Raw genomic sequence first — 20074 nt, 5'->3', positions numbered from 1 at the left:
ATACTTCCAGTAGGGCAAGTGTCATGAGGACTGATAATTTGTCATTAGACTTACTAAAGTAAAGGTCACTGGTAAAAAAAAAATGAATAAGTGAAAATAAAAAAGTAAAAGTCTCTGGTTTACTGTATTCTTTGAAGTGGTAGAAACAAAAGCTTTGTTGGAGTGGATTCACAAGAGAATGAGAAGATACGAATTGCAGATATCTAGCCAATAGACTCAACATGTTTGAGAAGTTTTGCCATATGCACAGAAGTAGAGAAGGGGGACAGTAGCTAGAGAGGTAAGTGAGATCAAGAGATGGTTTTGGTTTTTTAAAAATATAGGACTATCTAGAGTAGAAACAGAAAATTTGATTATGTAGGAGAGAGAGGGGTGCGTTGTTAAATGTTCTAGAATAAGCAGAGGAGGGGGAGCTGGTGCCCCAGTGGAGAAGTTGGTCTTGAATAGGAGTGGGGCAGTTTATAATAAGAGAAGTGAAGCTAGATTAATGTGTACACGGGCACAGGTAGCTGAGGAGATGTGGCAGTGAGAGCTTGTAGAAGTTTCCTTCCAGTTCCTTTTCTTGTCTTTCTGAAGTAGGACACAGTCATCCTCTGGTATGAGGATGGGAGAAGACATCTTAGAAGGAATGGGGAATGAATGGATGAGGGCAGGGGTGTGCACCCCTCAGGCTGCAGGCTGCATGCGGTCCACCACAAAATCGTAAATGTACTTAAAACATTATATGAGATTTTCAATTTAAAACATTATGGATGTTCAACTTAAAAGGAAAATTTGGTTGTGTCTCTTTACTGGACTTTTATGGGTCCTGTCTTCCCAGAGACGGTAGCCCTTGCTTCATAATCACGCTTTATTCATGTCATTCATTGCTGCTTGGAAGCACCTACATTTGAGAGCAGCTATTTTCAAGGAGGAAACATATTAAGAGTAAAATTAGAACCAAAATATCTGAAGAACCCCTTGAGAACTCAGAATTGCAAGTACTTCTATCAAACTAGATATGGATGTACTAGTTTCTCAAATACAATGACAAACATCTGACTGGTTTTAGGTTGCCCTCTTTTCTTTTACTTTTATAATAAAAAGATTTTAAAAACCAGCCCTGGCTGGTGTGGCTCAGTGGCTGAGTGCTAGCCTGCAAAGCAAAGGAACACCCATTCAATTCCCAGTCAGGGCACATGCCTGGGCTGTGGGCCAGGCCCCCCAGTAGGGGGCGCTTGAGTGGCAACCACACATTGATGTTTCTCTCCCTCTCTTTACTCCCTTCCTCTCTCTAAAAATAAATAAAATCTTTAAAAAAATTAAAAATCACTGACATTTTATTTCTTGGATATGTATATTTTCTATATTAGTGATGACAAACTTGGGACCTATTTGACAATTTTAAAAGATTATTGAAAGGGCTGCTGCATAATTAGGGTTATTATATGAAGAGTTTTTTGCTTATCTGTGGTGGTGGATATCATGAAAACTATTCATGGACCTTTTTTGTGCTCATCAGTTTTTGTTAGTGTTCGTGTATTTAATGTGTGACCCAAGACAACTCTTCTTCCAGTGTGGCCCAGAGATGCCAAAAGGCTGGACACTCCTGGACCAGGGAAATGTAGTAGCATTGCCAAACAGCACTAAGGGCCCACTTAAGCTTAATGGTCACATGTTTACACTGGGACATCAGTGTGGTTGTGTGTTTTTGTTCAACCACATTCAGCTACTGATGCACAATAAATATTTTTAATTGAATTCAGTTGCTTTGAAAGGTCAAAGGGAAAAGCCAAATGGAAAACGTCACCAAAAAAGAAACATTCGAACTGGCTCCTGCAGAACATGATGGAGTTGGGTATTTGGGGAGGAGGGGGAAGGATGTTCCAGGTGTAGGCAACAGCATATGCAAAGGCCCAGAGGCATGGAAGAGCAGAGTATATCTCTTGAAAATTGCAAAATCAGTGTTGTAGGCTGCATTCTAATCAAATACACCATGCAGTGAGTGTCAAGGTTAAACAGGAAGAATGCGCCTCATGGGGTTGTTATAATTATTATGTTAAATGACCTCACTAAATGTTACTTCTGTATTTTCAGATGCTGTTAACGCTCAGCAGTACAAAGTCCTCATTGGTAACCGGGAGTGGATGATTAGAAATGGTCTCATCATTAATAATGACGTAGATGACTACATGACTGAACATGAGCGAAAGGGTCGGACTGCTGTCTTGGTGGCAGTTGATGGTAAGGTTTTGCAGAAGTATACTGTGACTCGGTGTTGTGATGTCAGTTATTGTTTTGTGTGCATTTTTGAGAGACTTCTGATAATGTTATCAGAAAAAAATTAGTTTTCGATTCCATTTGCCTTTATTTGTTTTATTGATTATGCTATTACAGTTGTCCCAATTTCCTCTCCCCTTTTGCTCCCTCCTCCCTGCACCCCTCCCACCCTCCAGCATTTCCACCCCCTCAGTTCATGTCCAAGGATTGTACATATAGGTTCTTTGGCTCATTTGCCTTGAAATTAACTACAGTGTTTGGGCTGTTGGCCGGTATTTCTTAAAGGAAAGAAAAGGGGTCTTGTAGTATCCACTAAGGTTTGTCCTTTTATTTTCCTATTACTATCATTATTAAAAATCCCTACCTTACTGTGTGAAATTTTCATGACCAAATAGGGAGGTTTCTTTCAGGGTTTGTGGTATCAACTCTGTGTGGGTTTGGTGATATTTCGAGTTAAGCCGAGCCCTGAACAGTCTTACTTCACAAAATTTTTTTCTTTGTGTAATGGCAACTCAGACTATTATTCTGCTTTCTTCAATTCCAAACTCCATTTTCTCGTGCCTATATCAGATGTGCTGTGTGGCCTGATAGCGATTGCGGACACAGTGAAGCCCGAAGCGGAGCTGGCTGTCCATATCCTGAAATCTATGGGCTTAGAAGTTGTCCTCATGACTGGAGACAACAGCAAGACGGCTAGGTCTATTGCTTCTCAGGTAACCGGTTTACATAGTTGTAGGGGTGGGATATGTGGCAACTTCTAATTCTTCATATATATTTCCTTTCTTGCCTTCCTTCAGATGCTAAAACATTTAGATTATCTATTCTTTGCATTATCCCCAAGTAGACATGTGCGGTTCTTTAAAGAATCGACATGCTCTTCAGGCAGGAGTTTGGCCTCTATGTGCTTCTGTAATAAGTAAAAATCTATTTGCTTAGTTCATGAGATGCTTAAGTGACATTGTGCAGCAGTTTCTGTTGATGCTTCCTTTCAAATGTCGCTCATATTTTTTTCACCAGAGCTGCCAGCCTAAGCCAGGCTCTGATCCTCTCATGCCTAAAATACAGCAGCAGCTCCATGCACTTCCCCTCCAGTGCATGCTGAACACCGCTTCCTAATGCACCATCTGGTATATGGGGCTGGCCAAAATGTCCATGTGGTTTTTTCTGTAAAATAAAAGACACATGTTTCATTTTCACCAATAACTTTACTGATTTGGATATTTGGAGTATGTTGGCTCTCTCCCTCATTGTAAAACTCCCTCATTGATTGGTCTCAATGAATGTCTCAATTTGATCGCTATCATCTTCAACTTGTCTACCCTACTGTGGAGCATCATCCGATGAGAAATCTTCAGCACGAAACTTCACAATCCACTTTTTTTAAAAAAAAATTTTACTTTTTAATTTACTTTTAGGGAGAAGGGACGGGAAGGAGAAAGAGTGGGAGAGAAACATCAGTGTGTGGTTGCCTCTCATGTGTCCCCTCCTGGGGACCTGGCCTGCAACCCAGGCATGTGCCCTGACTGGGAATCAAACCTGTGACCCTTTGGTTTACAGCCTGTGCTCAATCCACTGAGCTACACCAGCCCAGGCCACGATCCACTTTTGACACATTCGATCAGTTGTAGCACCTTCTCCATACACTGCACAGAGCTTTTTTTGTGTGTTTCAGGTGTGTTTTCACCTTTCTTGGGATAACAAAAAGCATAATATACCAGATACGTTGCTTATTTTCTTCCATCTTCCATATTAAAGTGGCTACATAAGAATTCACCAGTTTTGATAAGTTTCTTAATGCACACTGATATGACAGCTCTGACAATACAACCTAACAAACCTGTTTTGAATGATATTAAAGACAACTAAGTGCTACTAAGAGCCATCTTACAGAAAAAACTAACAGATTTTTTGGCCAAGCCAATATCATTTTTCTGCTACTGAGCCCAACATTTATTTGCCTTTCCTTCAAAACTTTTCTCATGTTAGTCTTTTCATCTATTAAATAACACATTCTTGCATTAAAAAATACAAAAGAATATAAAGTGAAAATTTTATATTTTCCCAATTTTATATTCACCCTTTTCCCAAGCTCCCTGTCAGGTCCTACCCCCCACACTGTTTCATATGTGTACATGTTCACATACAAGTGTATAGTTTTGGCATTTTCAACATAAATTGGATCATTCTTGTATAGATCTTTTAGCATTGTGCTTTTTTACATAACAGTATATATGCCTTGGCGCTTCGTCCATGTCTGAACATCCAGTTATTATTTTTCTATATTGGTGCATGGAATTCTATGGTGTGGTATACATCATAATTTAATTAACCATTTCTCTAATGATGGGCATTTCAGTGGTTTTGAAAATTTTATTGTTACAGCAGGATAATATTGTGCATCCTTGGCCATACCTTTGTGCTTGTACCTGTATGTCCAAAGTAGAGCTAGACGTGGAATTGCTGAACCAAGTGATATACATACTTTGATAGATGCGACCCTCCAAAAAACAGTACCAATGTACACACTCACCGACAGTGTATAAGGGAGCTCCTCTCTCCCAGTCCTCATTATCACTGGACATTATCAGTCTTTTAAAATTTGGACATCTGGTGGGTGGAAAATGATAGCTCATTAACACCAAGCTCTGTTTCAGGTATTCAGTAATCTTTCTTTTTTTTTTTTTTTTTACTCCATGTATGTATTGTTTAATTTTAAATATATTTACATATGTTATTTGTATAGTTTTTAAATGAAATTATTTTTATTTTTATTTTTTTTAATTAATTTTATTTAGTTATTTTTCAAGTACAGTTTTATGTCTATTTTTCCCATCCCAGCCTCCCCCGCCCCTTGCTCCCCACCTCCCTCCCATTTCCACCCCCCTTAGTTCTCGTCCCTGTGTCCTTCCTATTTGTTCCTCCAAATCCCTCCCCCTTTTTCCACTTAACTTCCCTTCCTTCTCCCCTCTGGTGACTATCCCCTTGTTCTCTATTTCAGTGTCTTTGTTGTTTTTTTTTTCTGCTTGCTTGTTTGTTTTGTTGTTTAGCTTCCTGTCAAAGGTGAGATCATATGGTATTTGTCCTTCAATGCCTGGCCTATTTCACTCAGCATAATGCTTTCCAGTTCCATCCATGTTGTTGCAAAAGGTAGTAGCTCCTTCTTTCTCTCTGCTGCATAGAATTCCATTGTGTATATGTACTACAATTTTTTGATCCATTCGTTTACTGATGGGCACCTAGGTTGCTTCCAACTCTTGGCTATTGTAAATTGTGCTGCTATGAACATTGTGGTGCATAGGTTCTTTGATATTGATGTTTTAAGATTCTTAGGATATAATCCCAGCAGTGGAATTGCTGGGTCAAAAGGCAGGTCGATTTTTTTTTTCTGAGAAAATTCCATACTGTTTTCCATAATGGTTGTACCAGTCTGCAATCCCACCAACAGTGAACTAAGGACCCCTTTTCCCCACAACCTCTCCAACATTTGTTGTTTGTTGCTTTGTTTATGACAGCCATCCTGACTGGTGTAAAGTGGTATCTCATTGTGGTTTTAATTTGCATCTCTCTGATAGCTAACGATATTGAGCATCTCTTCATGTGTCTCTGAATGTTCTGTATGTCCTCCTTGGAGAAGTGTTTATGCAAGTCCTTTTCCCATTTTTTAATTGGGTTGGGTGTCTTCTTAGAGTGGAGTCGTGTAAGTTCTTTGTATATTTTGGAGATTAAACCTTTGTCTGAGGTATCATTGGCAAATATGTTTTCCCATACAGTTGGTTGTCTTGCTAATTTAATACTGTTTTCTTTAGCCATGCAGAAGCTTTTTATTTTGATGAGATCCCATTTGTTTATTCTTTCCTTTACATTCCTTACTCTAGGGGACATATCAGTAAAGAAGTTGCTGGGTGAAATATCTGAGATTTTCTTGCCAATGTTCTCCTCTAGGACTTTAATGGTGTCACGACTTACATTTAAGTCTTTTATCCACCTTGAATTTATTTTGGTGTATGGTGTAAGTCTGTGCTCAAGTTTCATTTTTTTTTGCACGTAGCTGTCCAGTTCTCCCAACACCATTTGCTGAAGAGGCTATCTTTACTCCATTGTATGTTACTGCCCCCTTTGTCGAATATTAATTGACTGTAGAGAGTTGGGTTGATTTCTGGGCTCTCTGTTCTGTTCCATTGGTCTATGTGCCTGTTTTTATGCCAGTACCAGGCTGTTTTGATTACAGTGGCCTTGTAATACAGTTTGATATCAGGTATTGTGATCCCCCCTACTTTGCTCTTCTTTCTCAAAAGAGCAGCTGCTATTCGTGCTCGTTTATGGTTCCATATAAATTTTCAAAGTGTTTGTTCTATGTCTGTGAAATATGCCATTGGTATTTTAATAGGTTATTGCATTGAATCTGTATATTGCTTTGGGTAGTATGGACATTTTGATGATGTTAATTCTTCCAATCCATGAAGAAGGTATATGTTTCCATTTGTTTGTGTCTTCCTTGATTTCTTTCTTCAGGGCTGTGTAGTTTTCTGCATACAGGTCTTTTACCTCCTTAGTTAGGTTTATTCCCAGATATTTTATTTTTCTTTTTGATATATCAAATGGGATTTTTTTCCTTGATTCCTACTTCTGCTGATTCACTGTTGGTATACAAAAATGCCTTTGATTTCTGGATATTGACTTTGTAACCAGCTGTTTTGCCAAATTCATTAATTAGTTTGAGCAGTTTTTGGGTAGAGTCTATAGGATTTTCCATGTACACTATCATGTCATCTGCAAACAGTGACAGTTTTGCTTCCTCCTTTCCTATTTGGATGCCTTTTATTTCCTTTTCTTGCCTGATCACTGTGGCTAAAACTTCCAATACTATATTGAATAGAAGTGGTGAAAGTGGACATCCTTGTCTTGTTCCTGATCTTAGTGGAAAAGCTTTTAGTTTTTTCCCATTGAGTATGATATTGGCTGTAGGTCTCTCATATATGGCCTTTATTATATTGAGAAATGCTCCCTGTATTCCCACTTTGCTGAGTGTTTTTATCATAAATGGGTGTTGTACCTTATCGAAAGCTTTTTCCGCATCTATTGATATGATCATGGGATTTTTGTCTTTGCTTTTGTTTGTGTGATGTATTACATTTACTGATTTGCAAATATTGAACCATCCTTGCATCCCTGGGATGAATCCCACTTGGTCATGGTGTATGATCTTTTTGATATATTGTTGGATGCATTTGCCAATATTTTGTTGAGGATTTTAGCATCTATGTTCATCAGCGATATTGGCCTGAACCTTTCTTTCTTTGTTGTGTCTCTATCTGGTTTTGGAATTAAGATGATGCTGGCTTCATAAAAAGAATTTGGGAGTTTTCCATCCTTCTGGATTTTTTGGAATAGTCTGTGGAGAATAGGGGTTAGCTCTTCCTTAAATGCTTTGCAGAATTCTCCTGTGAAACCATCTGGTCCAGGGCTTTTGTGTGATGGGAGTTTTTTGATTACTGCTTTAATTTCTTTTGCTGTTATTGGTCTATTCAGGTGTTCTACTTCTTTTTCACTGAGTTTTGGGAGATTATATTTTTCTAGAAATGTGTCCATTTCCCCTAGGTTTTCAAATTTCTTGGCATACAGTTCTTCATAGTAATTTCTTACAGTCCCTTCTGTTTCTGTGGTATCAGTTGTAATCTCTCCTCTTTCACTTCTGATTGTGTTTATTTGTGTCCTCTCTCTTCTTTTCCTGATGAGCCTACTTAAAGGTTTGTCTATTTTGTTTATCTTCTCAAAGAACCAACTCCTGGATTCATTGATCCTTAAAATTGTGCTTTTAGTTTCTATGTCATTTAATACTGCTCTAATTTTGGTTATTTCCTTCCTTCTGCTTGCTCTGGGCTGTCTTTGTTGTTGTTCCTTGAGTTCTTGCAGGTGTAGGGTTAGGTTGTTTGTTTGAAATGTTTCTATCTTCTTTAGGTAGGCCTGTATTGCCAAATAAACTTTCCTCTCAGGACTGCCTTCGCGTGTCCCATGAGTTTTGGGTTGTTGTGAGATCATTTTTATTTGTTTCCAGAAACATTTTGATTTCTTCCCTAATTTCATTCTTGACCCATTCATTGTTTAATAGCATACCATTCAGTCTCCATGATTTTGGGTGCTTTGGGTTTTTTTCTTTGGGGTTGGTTTCCAATTTCAGTCCCTTGTGGTCAGAGAAGATGCTTGGTATGATTTCAATATTCTTGAATTTGTTGAGGCTCATTTTGTGTCCTATCATGTGGTCTATCTTTGAAAATGTTCCATGTGCATTTGAAAAGAATGTGTATTTAGCTTCTTTGGGATGAAGGGCTCTATATATATCAGTTAAGTCCATTTCATCTAGGGTGTTGTTTAATGCCACAATATCTTTGTTGATAATTTGTTTGGAAGATCTGTCCATTTTTGATAGTGGGGTGTTAAAATCCCCTACTATAATTGTGTTGCTGTCAATATCTTTCTTGAAGTCCTGTAAGATTTTCTTGATATATTTGGGTGCCCCTATGTTGGCCGCATATATATTTACGATGTTAATGTCTTGTTGGTGGATTCTTCCCTTGAGTATCATGAAGTGACCTTCTGGGTCTCTCTTTATGGCCCTTTTTTTGAAGTCTATTTTGTCTGATATGAGAATTGCTACCCCAGCTTTTTTTGTCCATTTTTTTGGAAAATTTGTTTCCAGCCCTTCACTTTAAGTCTGTGATGGTCTTTTGTCCTGAGATGGGTCTCTTGTAGGCAGCATATGTGTGGGTCATGCTTTCTTATCCATGCAGCTATTCTGTGTCTTTTGATTGGAGCATTTAATCCATTTACGTTTAAGGTTATTATTGATAGGTACTTATTCATTGCCATTTTTGTACCTGTGTTCCTCTCTGTCTCTCTCTTTTCCTTCCTTTCCTTAAAGCAGTCCTTTTAGTATTTCTTGTAGGGCTGGTTTGGTGGAGGCATATTCTTTTAGACTTCTTTTGTCTTGGAAGCTCTTTATTTGGTCCGCTATCTTGATTGAGAGCCTTGCTGGGTAAAATAGCCTTGGTTGTAGGCCTCTGGTTCTCATTACTTGGAATATTTCTTGCCATTCTCTTCTTGCTTCAAGTGTTTTCCATTGAGAAGTCCGTAGCTAACCTTATTGGGTCTCCCTTGTATGTTACTTCTTTTTTCTCCCTCGCTGCCTTTAAGATTCTCTCTTTGTCTTGGAACTTTGCCATTTTGATGATGATGTGTCTTGAAGTGGGCCTCCTTGGGTTCCTCTTGATTGGGACTCTCTGTGATTCCTGGATTTGTGAGACTTTTTCTCTTATCAAATTAAGGAAATTTTCTCTCATTACTCATTCAAATACGTTTTCTATCCCTTGTTCTTGTTCTTCTCCTTCTGGTATTCCTATTATTCGGATATTATTACGTTTCATATTGTCTTGCATTTCTCTTAATCCCTCTTCATTCTTTCTGAGCCTCTTTTCATTTTCTTGCTCTTTCTGTGAGATGCTTTCAACCTTGTCCTCGAACTCACTAATCCTATCCTCCGCTTCATCTATCCTACTTTTGAAACTTTCTACTGTGTTCTTCAATTCGGAAACTGTATTCTTCATTTCCTCTTGTCCCTTGGTGATAGTTTCCATTTCCTTTTTCATGTTGCTGTAGTTTGCAGAGAGATCATTGTAGTTCCCCTGTAGTTTCTGGTAGTTCACTGTGAGCTCTTTGAACTTCGTAATAACCAGTGGTTTGAATTCCCTATCTGATAGTTGATCAGCCTCTATTTCATCTAACATTGTTTCTGAAATTTCTGCTTTTTCTTTCATTTGGGGATTGTTTCTTTGTCTTTCCATTGTTTGAGACTCTACTTGTTAGTCTCTGCTTCTAAAATTGATCTGTTCTGAAACCCTGGTTTTATGGTGTGAACTTCTGGGGTATGATCCTTGTGAAGTTCAGTGGTGCAGACTCCTTGAATTTTCTTGATGTTCTTCGTCTCCACCTACTCTCACACTGGTCCTCGCGCTGGTCCCTGCATTGGTCGCCTACCACTGCTGAATGTCCGGGCTCTAGTAGCCGCCTCCTCAAGCACCCAGGCCCGTTATTACGGCAGCGGCACAGGGACTGGGAACGTCCCGGCTCCCGTAGCTGGCTCCTCTGCTGCCCACTGCTGTCACAGGGGTTTGGAGCATCCCGGCTTCCATACCTGACTCCCCGCCTCCAGTCCCGTCGCCATGGCAGCGGCACTGGGGCTGAGAATGTCCCGGCTCCCGTAGCTGGCTCCTCAGGGCCCAGGCCCGTCTCTATGGTGGTGTCACAGGGCCCTCCGGTGTCCCAGCTCCTGCAACTGCCCCTTCCGTTGCCCAGGCTGGTAGCTATGGCATTGGCACAGGGGCCGAGAGTGTCCCAGCTCCGGTTCCTGACTCCTCTGCCACCCAGGACCGTCAGAGGAGCTTGGAGTGTCCGGCTTCTGTACCTGACTCCTCGGCTCCCAGGCCTGTTGCTCTGGCAGCAGTACAGGGGCCGAGTGAGACCCAGCTCCAGTAGCTGACTCTGCCGCTGTCTGGTGTTTCAGCGTCGGTCACAATCTCTGGTCTTTTAATTTCATAAATGCTGGGCAACCGATGGTTTATTGTGCTGTTTCTCTATAGATCTGCCAGGATTTTCACCCATGAGTACAGGAGCTAGCATCAGCTGCGTCTTACTCCGTCGCCATCTTCCCAGCATCTCAGTAATCTTTCTTGACTGCAGTTTTTTTTTTTCCTGGTGTAGGTCGGCATCACTAAGGTATTTGCTGAAGTTCTACCTTCCCACAAGGTTGCTAAGGTGAAGCAACTTCAAGAGGAGGGGAAACGGGTAGCAATGGTAGGAGATGGAATCAATGACTCCCCTGCTCTTGCCATGGCCAATGTTGGAATTGCCATCGGCACGGGCACAGATGTAGCCATTGAAGCAGCCGACGTGGTTTTGATAAGGGTAAGTGCTGTGGCCTGAACTTTGCAGAGTGTGAGTCTGCTCTCCATGCTCAGGGGTAGTATCGTAAAGTACATCCAGCATGATGATTCTGTTCTTCTGATTCCCTTGCTCCTGGCTATGGAGTCTGGGAGAATTCATGGTGGGTGTATGAGAAGTTTTACTATTTACTTCTAGACTTTCTCAATCCAGTAAAGCAAAGGAGAATGACAAGCTTCTAAAGTGAAGAGCAAGACTTGGGAACATACTTAAAATTATCTTCAGTGAATACTGATGTTCTTTTAATAGCATTTAATCCCTCTTCCAGCATACAACCCTACATGTGTTTTCAGAACCCTGAGAAAAATTCCTGAACAGCATCTTCCAAAGCTGACTCAAATTGTTGGCAATATCTGAGATTTGTAGTTAATTCACATATCACCCTAAAGTACATGTCACCTCCAATATACACAGTAGCATATGCAAAAGTTACTAGTCAAGATAGTCTCTCACTAATATGACAAATATTTCTGTTCTCAGAATGATCTTCTGGACGTAGTAGCAAGTATTGATTTATCAAGGAAGACAGTCAAGAGGATTCGGATAAACTTCGTCTTCGCTCTAATTTATAATCTGGTTGGAATCCCCATAGCTGCTGGTATGTGACTGTTAACAAGTATCACTTTGTCCCTATTGTTTTGGATCTTTTAGTCTTTTTATTAGTTTCAAGCTCATTTTTTGTATGTAGCCTGCTGGTGTGCTAAGAGATAATATTAAAATCAACAATTTAATTTTTTAATATATTTTATTGATTATGCTATGACAGTTGTTCTATTCCCCCCTTCATTGCCCTCCACCCTGCACATCCCCTCCCCCACCGTTCCCCCCCTTTAGTTTATGAGCACGTGTCTCAAGTTCTTTAGATTCTATGTCTCCCCTACTATTCTTGCCTTCCCCCCTATCTATTTTCTACCTACCATCTATGCTGTTTATTTTCTGTACCTTCTCTCCCCTTCTCCTTCTCCCACTCCCCTGTTGCTAACCCTCCATGTGATCTTCATTTCTATGGTTCTGCTCCTGATCTAGCTGTCCTCTTAGTTTGCTTTTGTTTTAGGTGTGGTTGTTAATAACTGTGAGTTTGCTGTCCTTTCACTGTTCATGTTTCTTTAACTTCTTTTTCTTAGATAAGTCCCTTTAACATTTCATATAATAAGGGCTTGGTGATGATGAACTCCTTGAATTTGATCTTATCTGAGAAGCACTTTATCTGTCCTTCTATTCTAAATGAAAACTTTGCTGGATAGAGCAATCTTGTTTGTAGGTCTTTGGTTTTCATGACTTGGAATACTTCTTTCCAGCCCCTTCTTGCCTGTAAGGTCTCTTTTGAGAAATCTGCTGACAGTCTGATGGGCACTCCTTTGTAGGTGACTGTCCCCTTATCTCTTGCTGCTTCTAGAATTCTCTCCTTCATTTTAATCTTGGCTAATGTAATGATGATGTGCCTTGGTGTGTTCCTTCTTGGGTCCAACTTCTTTGGGACTCTCTGAGCTTCCCGGATTTCCTGGAAGTCCAGGAAAATTTCCTTTGCCAGATTGGGGAAATTCTCCTTTATTATTTGTTCAAATAAGTTTTCCACTCGTGGCTGTTCCTCTTCCCCTTGTGGCACCCCTATAATTCTGATGTTGGAACATTTAAAGATGTCCTGGAGGTTCCTAAGCCTCTCCTCATTTTTTTGAATTGTTGTTTCTACATCTTTTTCTGTTTGGTCATTTTTTTCCTCTTTCTGGTCCACTCCTTTGATTTGAGTCCCAGCTTCCTTTCCATTACTATTGGTTTCCTGTGCATTTCCCTTCATTTCAATTAGTTTAGCCTTCATATGTTTCTCTAATTTGTGACTAAAATTAACCAGTTCTGTGAGCATCCTGATCCCCAGTGTTTTGAACTGTGCATCTGAAAGTTTGGCTATTTCTTCATCGCTTAGTTTTATCGGCTCTGGGGCTCTAAGTTCTTCTTGAGCCATGTTTTGATCTGTTCGTGCTGGTTTGGCTGAAGGGTTCGTCGTTGTCAGACTTCCGTGAAGTTCAATTTTCTGTGGTTTTGGCTGCGTTTTTGTTGCTAAAACTTTGTTGTTTTTAAACTTGGTTGTGGGAGGAGGTACAGTGCTTCCACCTACGCCTCCATCTTGGCGGAAGTCAACAATTTTATTTTTTTAAAGATTTTATTTATTCTTAGAGAGAGGGGAAGGGAGGGAGAAAGTGAAAGAGAGAAACATTAACCTGTGATTGCCTCTTGCAAACCCCGCGTCAGGGACCCAGCCTGCAACCCAGGCATATGGCCCAACTGGGAGTCGAACCAGCAACTCTTTGGTTCATAAGCCTACATTCAATTCACTGAGTCATACCAGCCAGGGCAAAATCAACTATTTTAATTTTCAGCAATGTTGATTGTAATCTAGAAGGTGTAAGTATTCTGACAGGTTTATTTTATCTTACTTTACATTTCCCTCTCAATTTACGTTTTGAAAAATTCCAAAGTCACATAGATAAGGAAACAAGTCATACAGTGAAAACCTCTATGCCCTTAACCTATTCATCAAGTAATTGTATTTTGCTACCTTAGCTCATTTCTTTCTACATATACTATCATACTCATATATATCTATTTACTTATATGATCTTTGCTCAAGGGAACAAATTTACCATTGATCTCACTACCCAAATGCAACTACCCTTAGCATTTTAACCTGTGTAGTTTCTGTCTTTTTTCCTTTGCATGAGGTTTTGTATTGCCACGTGCTTGTGATTCCAGCATACAGAGAATTCCTGCTCTTCGTGTGGTGTTATAATAGCCAACAGGGTTGGGTTTTTTTTTTTTTTTCAGTTTGGGGACCAGATGAGAGATACTGAATGAAGAAATATGATCAAGAAAAACCATTATAGAATGGTATAATACACATCTGATAATCTCCTGTACTTAGGAGCTTGGTAGAAGTTAGTAATAACATAAGAGAAATAGTCGTCACTTTCTTCTTGTTCTCTCTGATTTGGGAGCCAGAGAAAGACATAAAATGACATGAGAGCAATCACAAAGCTGTTGATAAACACACCAATGCCAAGAGGACAAAGAGTCAAAGGACAATCAAAATCCAGAGACATTAATTCATGGAGCAAGTGATTTTTTTAAACATTATCTCTAAGTAATATGTGATCACTGTACAAAAAGTAGAAAATACAGATAAGTACATAAAAAATTTAAAGTGCCATAAGTCTATCTCATCCATGTCATATGAACAAAATATTAACATGTCTGTCAAGACTAAGTGTAGACGAGTTTGTAGAACATGAACTTTCATTTCCTGTTGATAGTATTGTGATCTGGTACAACCAACTGGGGGAACAAGTGAGGAATATCCACCGGAAGCTGAATATGTGTCCGTGTTATAAGCCAGCAGCTTCCCCTGTAGGTGTGTGCTCTGGGGTGATTCTCAGATGTGTGCCCAGGGAGACATTCCCAAGAATGTTCACAGAAGCGCTGTTCTAGTGGAAAAATCAGCAGCCACATAAATCTCCAGCAACAGGAAGCTAAATTTCAAGCAAGTAAATGATTTGTAAATAAGCACTGGATAACCAACCACATCAGTGATCTGCTCAGTAGTATCTGCCCTAACTAACCTACCCTTGTTTCCTAGGAGTGTTTATGCCCGTTGGTTTGGTTCTGCAGCCCTGGATGGGGTCTGCTGCTATGGCCGCTTCATCTGTCTCAGTAGTGCTTTCTTCTCTCTTCCTGAAACTGTAAGTATGATGGCTTGCGCACGTTCATATTTTATACTCCTTTTATCATCCTCAGTCCGTCTTCATGGATTTTGTTATGTTGATTAATGATAAGCCCAAAATGTCTTAATATAAATGTTAGCTACACAATTGTCACATTGCAAGCACAAAGACCAAGTGGGGCAAAATTGAGTACGTGGGCTCTGAGAGGCGGGATGACTGATCATGTGACTACGTTCCATGCCTTTTGAACTGCTTTCCTAGCAGGGACCTCCTTTGCACATTTTGTACCGGGCAAATCTTTCAGTTTGGGATGTAACAGGCATCTAGTTCACATTTGGTTATTTCAATCCAGCGTGCTCTTGCATGTGTCCAGGTACAGGAAACCAACTTATGAGAATTACGAACTGCGTGCCCGAAGCCCGATGGGACAGAAGAGCCTTTCACAAATCAGCGTTCACGTCGGAATAGACGACACCTCAAGAAATTCTCCGAAACTGGGTTTGCTGCACCGCATTGTGAATTACAGCAGAGCCTCCATCAACTCCCTGTGGTCGGATAAACGGTCCTTAACCAGCATTGCTACCAGTGAACCCGACAAGCACTCGCTCCTGGTGGGAGAATGCAGGGAAGAAGACGACACCGCGTTGTAACAGGCCTCAGGGAGCAGCCCCACGAGCGCCTGTCCACGTGCACTGACTCACCACTCACCACCGTCACCTTCGCCTTGCAAAATATTGAGGAAGGACTTGGTGTTGGTCTTATACTAGGGATTTTATTTGCATCGCATTTTTCCAGATGGCAACAATATCTTTATCAGGGCATCAACGCTCTGAAGCCAGCTTTATTTAGAGTGAATTTGCAATCTCTTGTTTTGTTTTCCCTAGCAACAGGTAAAGTAAGCCAGTGAGCTTTACAGCAAGCCAGCAAGTCCTACCATTGAAGATTGCCAAACTGCCGCTAAAGTGATAGATCATTTGTTTTAGTTGAGGCGGGGGGAGCTGAAGGAGACAGGAATTAAATATTTGAAGATTTCAGAGTATGATCCCGAGGAGCTTCTTGAGCACTGATCCCTGCCAGATGGGGAACTGCGGCTTTCAAAGCGTTGTATAAAGCATCTAGTTTTAGAAAGAAAACAGTAGAAACTGTTTAAACATAGATGTGCCTTAATTATTACTGGCTTGATCCCCGCCCCCCGCCTTATTCTCCCTGCACCTAGGTCCTTGCAGTTGCTTTCGTAGATGACCCAGTATGTTTTCTTTTGTAATTTCCTTTGAGGAAGCTAAGTGTGGGTAGTTTTTTCAATGATAAAAATAACTGACAATTTTTCCAGTATCTTATTCCTTTCTTTATCTTGTAGTTCGAACATCCTTAAAGGTAGCGTGCCCTGCTTCCCCTCTTTCCCTTGTAAAAAGCATAGCAGATTCTTCCTGCAGTGACTCCCAAGCTTGGCGGAAGCTTCCGATTCACTCCTCTCTGAGTTCAAGCGCTAAGTTGTTCTGTCAGCATCGATGCCCAAACTGAAGATTTTGAGCCTCTTCCACGGTTGTTTTCAAAGATCAAAGATTTTTTTAAACCACGTTCAACATATACGGGTCATAAAATTACCTGGACTCACTAAATCTGTCCCTTTTTTAAAAATAAGACCATAGCTGGTAGATATAATTTAATAGATTTTAATTGTCTTTTAGTGTTTTAGGTAAGCCCTCAAAATGACTTTAAAATAATGCTATTACACAAAACTGCTTTTTACCAAAAATACAATAAATTATAATACTGAAATGAGAATTTCCCTAGGTTGTGATACCTTTCAGGCAAATCTGTACTTTTCTCTAGTTTAAAACATTTGCACTTGCTAATTAGTTAGTGTGATTGGCAAATTCAGGGGCTTGTTGTCATTGCCATATCAATTTAGAAATTCCCCTGTAAGTGCCTGGGAGATAATACACTACTGGCCAGAGATCTGGTACTTGTCTTGCTATTGAAATTCCCTTGTTAATTGTGAGATGGATTTCTTATGTAGAATACATAAGTGAAGAGAACTCATAAGTGAATTTCCAATGTTTTGTTCCCACTGCCATTTGTAAAACTGCTAGCACAGTGCCTAGCACATACAGTTGGTAATCAGTAAATGTTAGTTCTTTTCTCTGCTTGAGGTCAGTAATAACGATTAAAAATCATTTTGATAGGACAGAGTGCAATCAGGTGGGAGTAGAAGATGGGTGTCTTCCCAGCCTACTTCCTTTCTCTGTTATCTTTTCACACACACACACACACACACACACACACACACAAAGAAGTTTACAACATTATTCCATGCTGTCTTTGTAGATTCAGAAAAGATCTCATTTTTATCTCAGCTATTTTAGAGAGAGCTGAAACTTCATGAAGGTGCTATTAATCTAGAAAGGCAAACCCATTTTAATGAAGTGTGAATGAGTTTGTAGTCTAGGCCTTTCCTTAGACCAATGCCTATGCTACCTTCCATGCTACTGGTTTGAGTTTTAACATTTTCTTCCTTTCATTCCAATGGCCTAGCATACCTAGAAGAAACACTTAATATGACAGGCATATATTAGAGTTTTCAAAAAAGAAGCCCACCTCTCTCTCTCACTGTCACTCTTACTTTTTTCCTCTCTCTGAAGCACTTGAATATAGCTAGTTACTGCTTTTATTGTTCTGGGCATGTTTGAGCTGTGCTCTTGGCCCTGCCTGCCAAGGGACCCAAGTCACAGGATAGTGGAAGGAGCAGCCTGTAGTGGGGGAAATTAAGGATCTCGTTCCAGCCCTTACTGCCAGAGCAGAAAACATGCTCTTTAGAAAGTATCCAGCTTTAAATGTCTGTAAGCATCTTTGAATGCTCTCCCACAAGTCTCGTTTGCAATCTTGAACTCCTGTTAGCTTCACAGAGCAGCCGTATTCATGGGAGAGAGAAGCAGTACATGGAGGGGGGGACCCAAAATATGGTTTTCAGTTAGTTGTAACTAGCGTTAAATAACTAGTTACTAGTGAGAACAAAGTTTATAAGTGTGTCTATGTGTGTGTGTGTTTATATCTGTATATAAACACACACACACATATTACCATATAGAAAGAAACTAAATTGGCAGTGGTCCTGCTTTACCCACGCAGAACATGTTCCCAGACCACCATACATGCCTGAAACCATGGACAATACTAAACGCTACACATACTATGCTTTTCCCTATCATATGTTCTTTTCACTTAAACGAAGCACTTTATCATTTCTCTTGGGCATATCTGAATTGCCAGCATCTCTACTCTTGTACTTTGGGGCCATTATTAAGTAACATGAGGGCAACTGGAACACAAGCACTGTGATACCGTGACCGTCAATCTGGTAAATGACATGACTACTGAGGGACTTCGTGGGCAGGGAGCAGATATAGTGTGGAGATGCAGGACAGAGGGATGATTCAGGTCTCAGGTTGGACAGACTGAGACAGCACGAGATTTCATCACGTTACTCAGAATGGCACACAATTGAAAACTTATGAATCGTCTTTTTTCTTGGAATTTTTCATTGAAGATTTTCAGACCACAATTGACTGTAGATAACCGATAGGGGGAGAGTGAAGCTGAAGGTACTGAGGGACTACTGTGTATTTGAATTTGATATTTGAGGTTCTTTATTTGTTATTCATTTATCATTTCTTCTGTATTCACTCAGCAACCATGTCCTCAGGCTGAAGTGAACAGGGTGTTTTGATATTCAGTGCTTGTTCAGACTCAACTATGGGGCACATTTTATCTTAAATATCCAAAGATGCCTTTTGAACTTCAAAGATTAAAACACACCTAAAGTACTTAGTGTTGTAGTCTACAGGAGTGTGGTTGTCATTTGTGAAACTAGAAATGTTATTTTTCCTAGTTTAGTATCAACATTTTAGTGTTAAATTTGATGCCTTGTGAACAAATACTTTTATATTGTGCTGTAACTTTTTAAAAGTTATTCTTTTGTCCAGAATGCTTAAATAACACTGTAGACAGATATTTCCAAAAATTTAAGCGTGCATATCTTTCATGTACACAGCTTAAAATAAAGAATGTATGTTCTTAGAGAATTTTTTCCATTACTTGTGGATCTTGCTTTAAAAATATTTTTCTTCATATTTATTTTACTCTGTTGTTATTTTCTGTGGCTGAGGCATCTGGTTACTGGTTATTTTAATGAGAATAAAAACATTCCTGGAATCATTCCCTTTGGATTTTTTGGTTGTTTCTTACTTTTCTATCACTAAGAATGTTATTTTACCAAATACAAAAATATATAAATTCATGCCAAATGATTAGCTCTTTTTACACTAAATGTTTGTAGTCCTTCTGCAAGTTTATCTGGTATGAGTAGCCAGATAAAGCACACAAGCAGGAATTCTTGTTCTTCATTTAAAAGAGCTTCTGTCATGGCATCGATAATAAATGCCTTTTGTAGCCAAAACCAGGCGTCTCAACCTTATGTTTTTTGGTTCAAGAAATGTTTAACTGAACATTGTTAAACATTGATTGTTTGCTACCCAAACAGCAGTGGGCGATGTTGTGCAATAATCATCTACCAGAGTCAAGTTATTTAGTAGTTTGTTTTCCCATAAGCATGTAATTGATCATATTTTGATCTGCCAAGGATGTGCCTTCAACTTTATAATTATAGTATTGTAAAAAAAAAATGTTTTTGTCAGTGTCTCATTTGTTAAATCATCCAACTCATCTACCAGCAATTTCAAACAACCTTTTTTAGTGTTCTGGGGTTTTGTTTTGTTTTTTTACTGTTAACAATGAGGCAGGATTAGAGGGAGCACCATTTATTCACTGAGAGTGGGAGGGAAGAAATCTGTTTTCCTTCAGACTCTACTTGTGTATCATTTCGTGAAGATGAGAATCGAAGAAAGGAATGTAATTGTTCTCTCGATAGATTGTCTACCACACAGGTGGCAAACACAGGCCCAAGGGCCAAATCCCACCCTCCACCTTGTTTTATCTGGCCTGGCAACCTTGTTTCTACCCAGCAGCAGCGCCGAGCTGTTGCTTAACTGCTCAGGAGTAGTCACATTTATACAGGCCTAACATTACATTCGGCCCTTTGAAGGCAACCG

At 39.8% G+C, this 20074-nt stretch overlaps 1 protein-coding gene across 2 annotated transcripts in view; it reads left to right on the top strand.

Annotated features, from left to right (window-relative positions):
• Nucleotides 1-19613, top strand: part of ATP7A (ATPase copper transporting alpha) — an 86602-nt gene extending 66989 nt beyond the window's left edge. For both annotated transcript variants that reach the window (XM_037132198.2, XM_037132197.2), the window contains exons 16-21: nt 2077-2223; nt 2830-2972; nt 11014-11217; nt 11734-11851; nt 14882-14984; nt 15340-19613. In XM_037132198.2, coding sequence (XP_036988093.2) covers nt 2077-2223; nt 2830-2972; nt 11014-11217; nt 11734-11851; nt 14882-14984; nt 15340-15616 — 992 coding nt within the window. In that variant the 3' untranslated portion in view covers nt 15617-19613. The remainder of the gene's footprint in view (nt 1-2076; nt 2224-2829; nt 2973-11013; nt 11218-11733; nt 11852-14881; nt 14985-15339) is intronic.
• The last annotated feature ends 461 nt before the right edge of the window (nt 19614-20074 follow it).

Source organism: Artibeus jamaicensis, unplaced genomic scaffold (assembly GCF_021234435.1).
Source record: "Artibeus jamaicensis isolate MK-2021 breed Jamaican fruit bat unplaced genomic scaffold, CSHL_Jam_final contig_241, whole genome shotgun sequence".
Lineage (NCBI taxonomy): Eukaryota > Metazoa > Chordata > Mammalia > Chiroptera > Phyllostomidae > Artibeus > Artibeus jamaicensis.
Note: the sequence above shows the minus strand (reverse complement) of the source record. Positions and strands in the feature narration are given on the sequence as shown.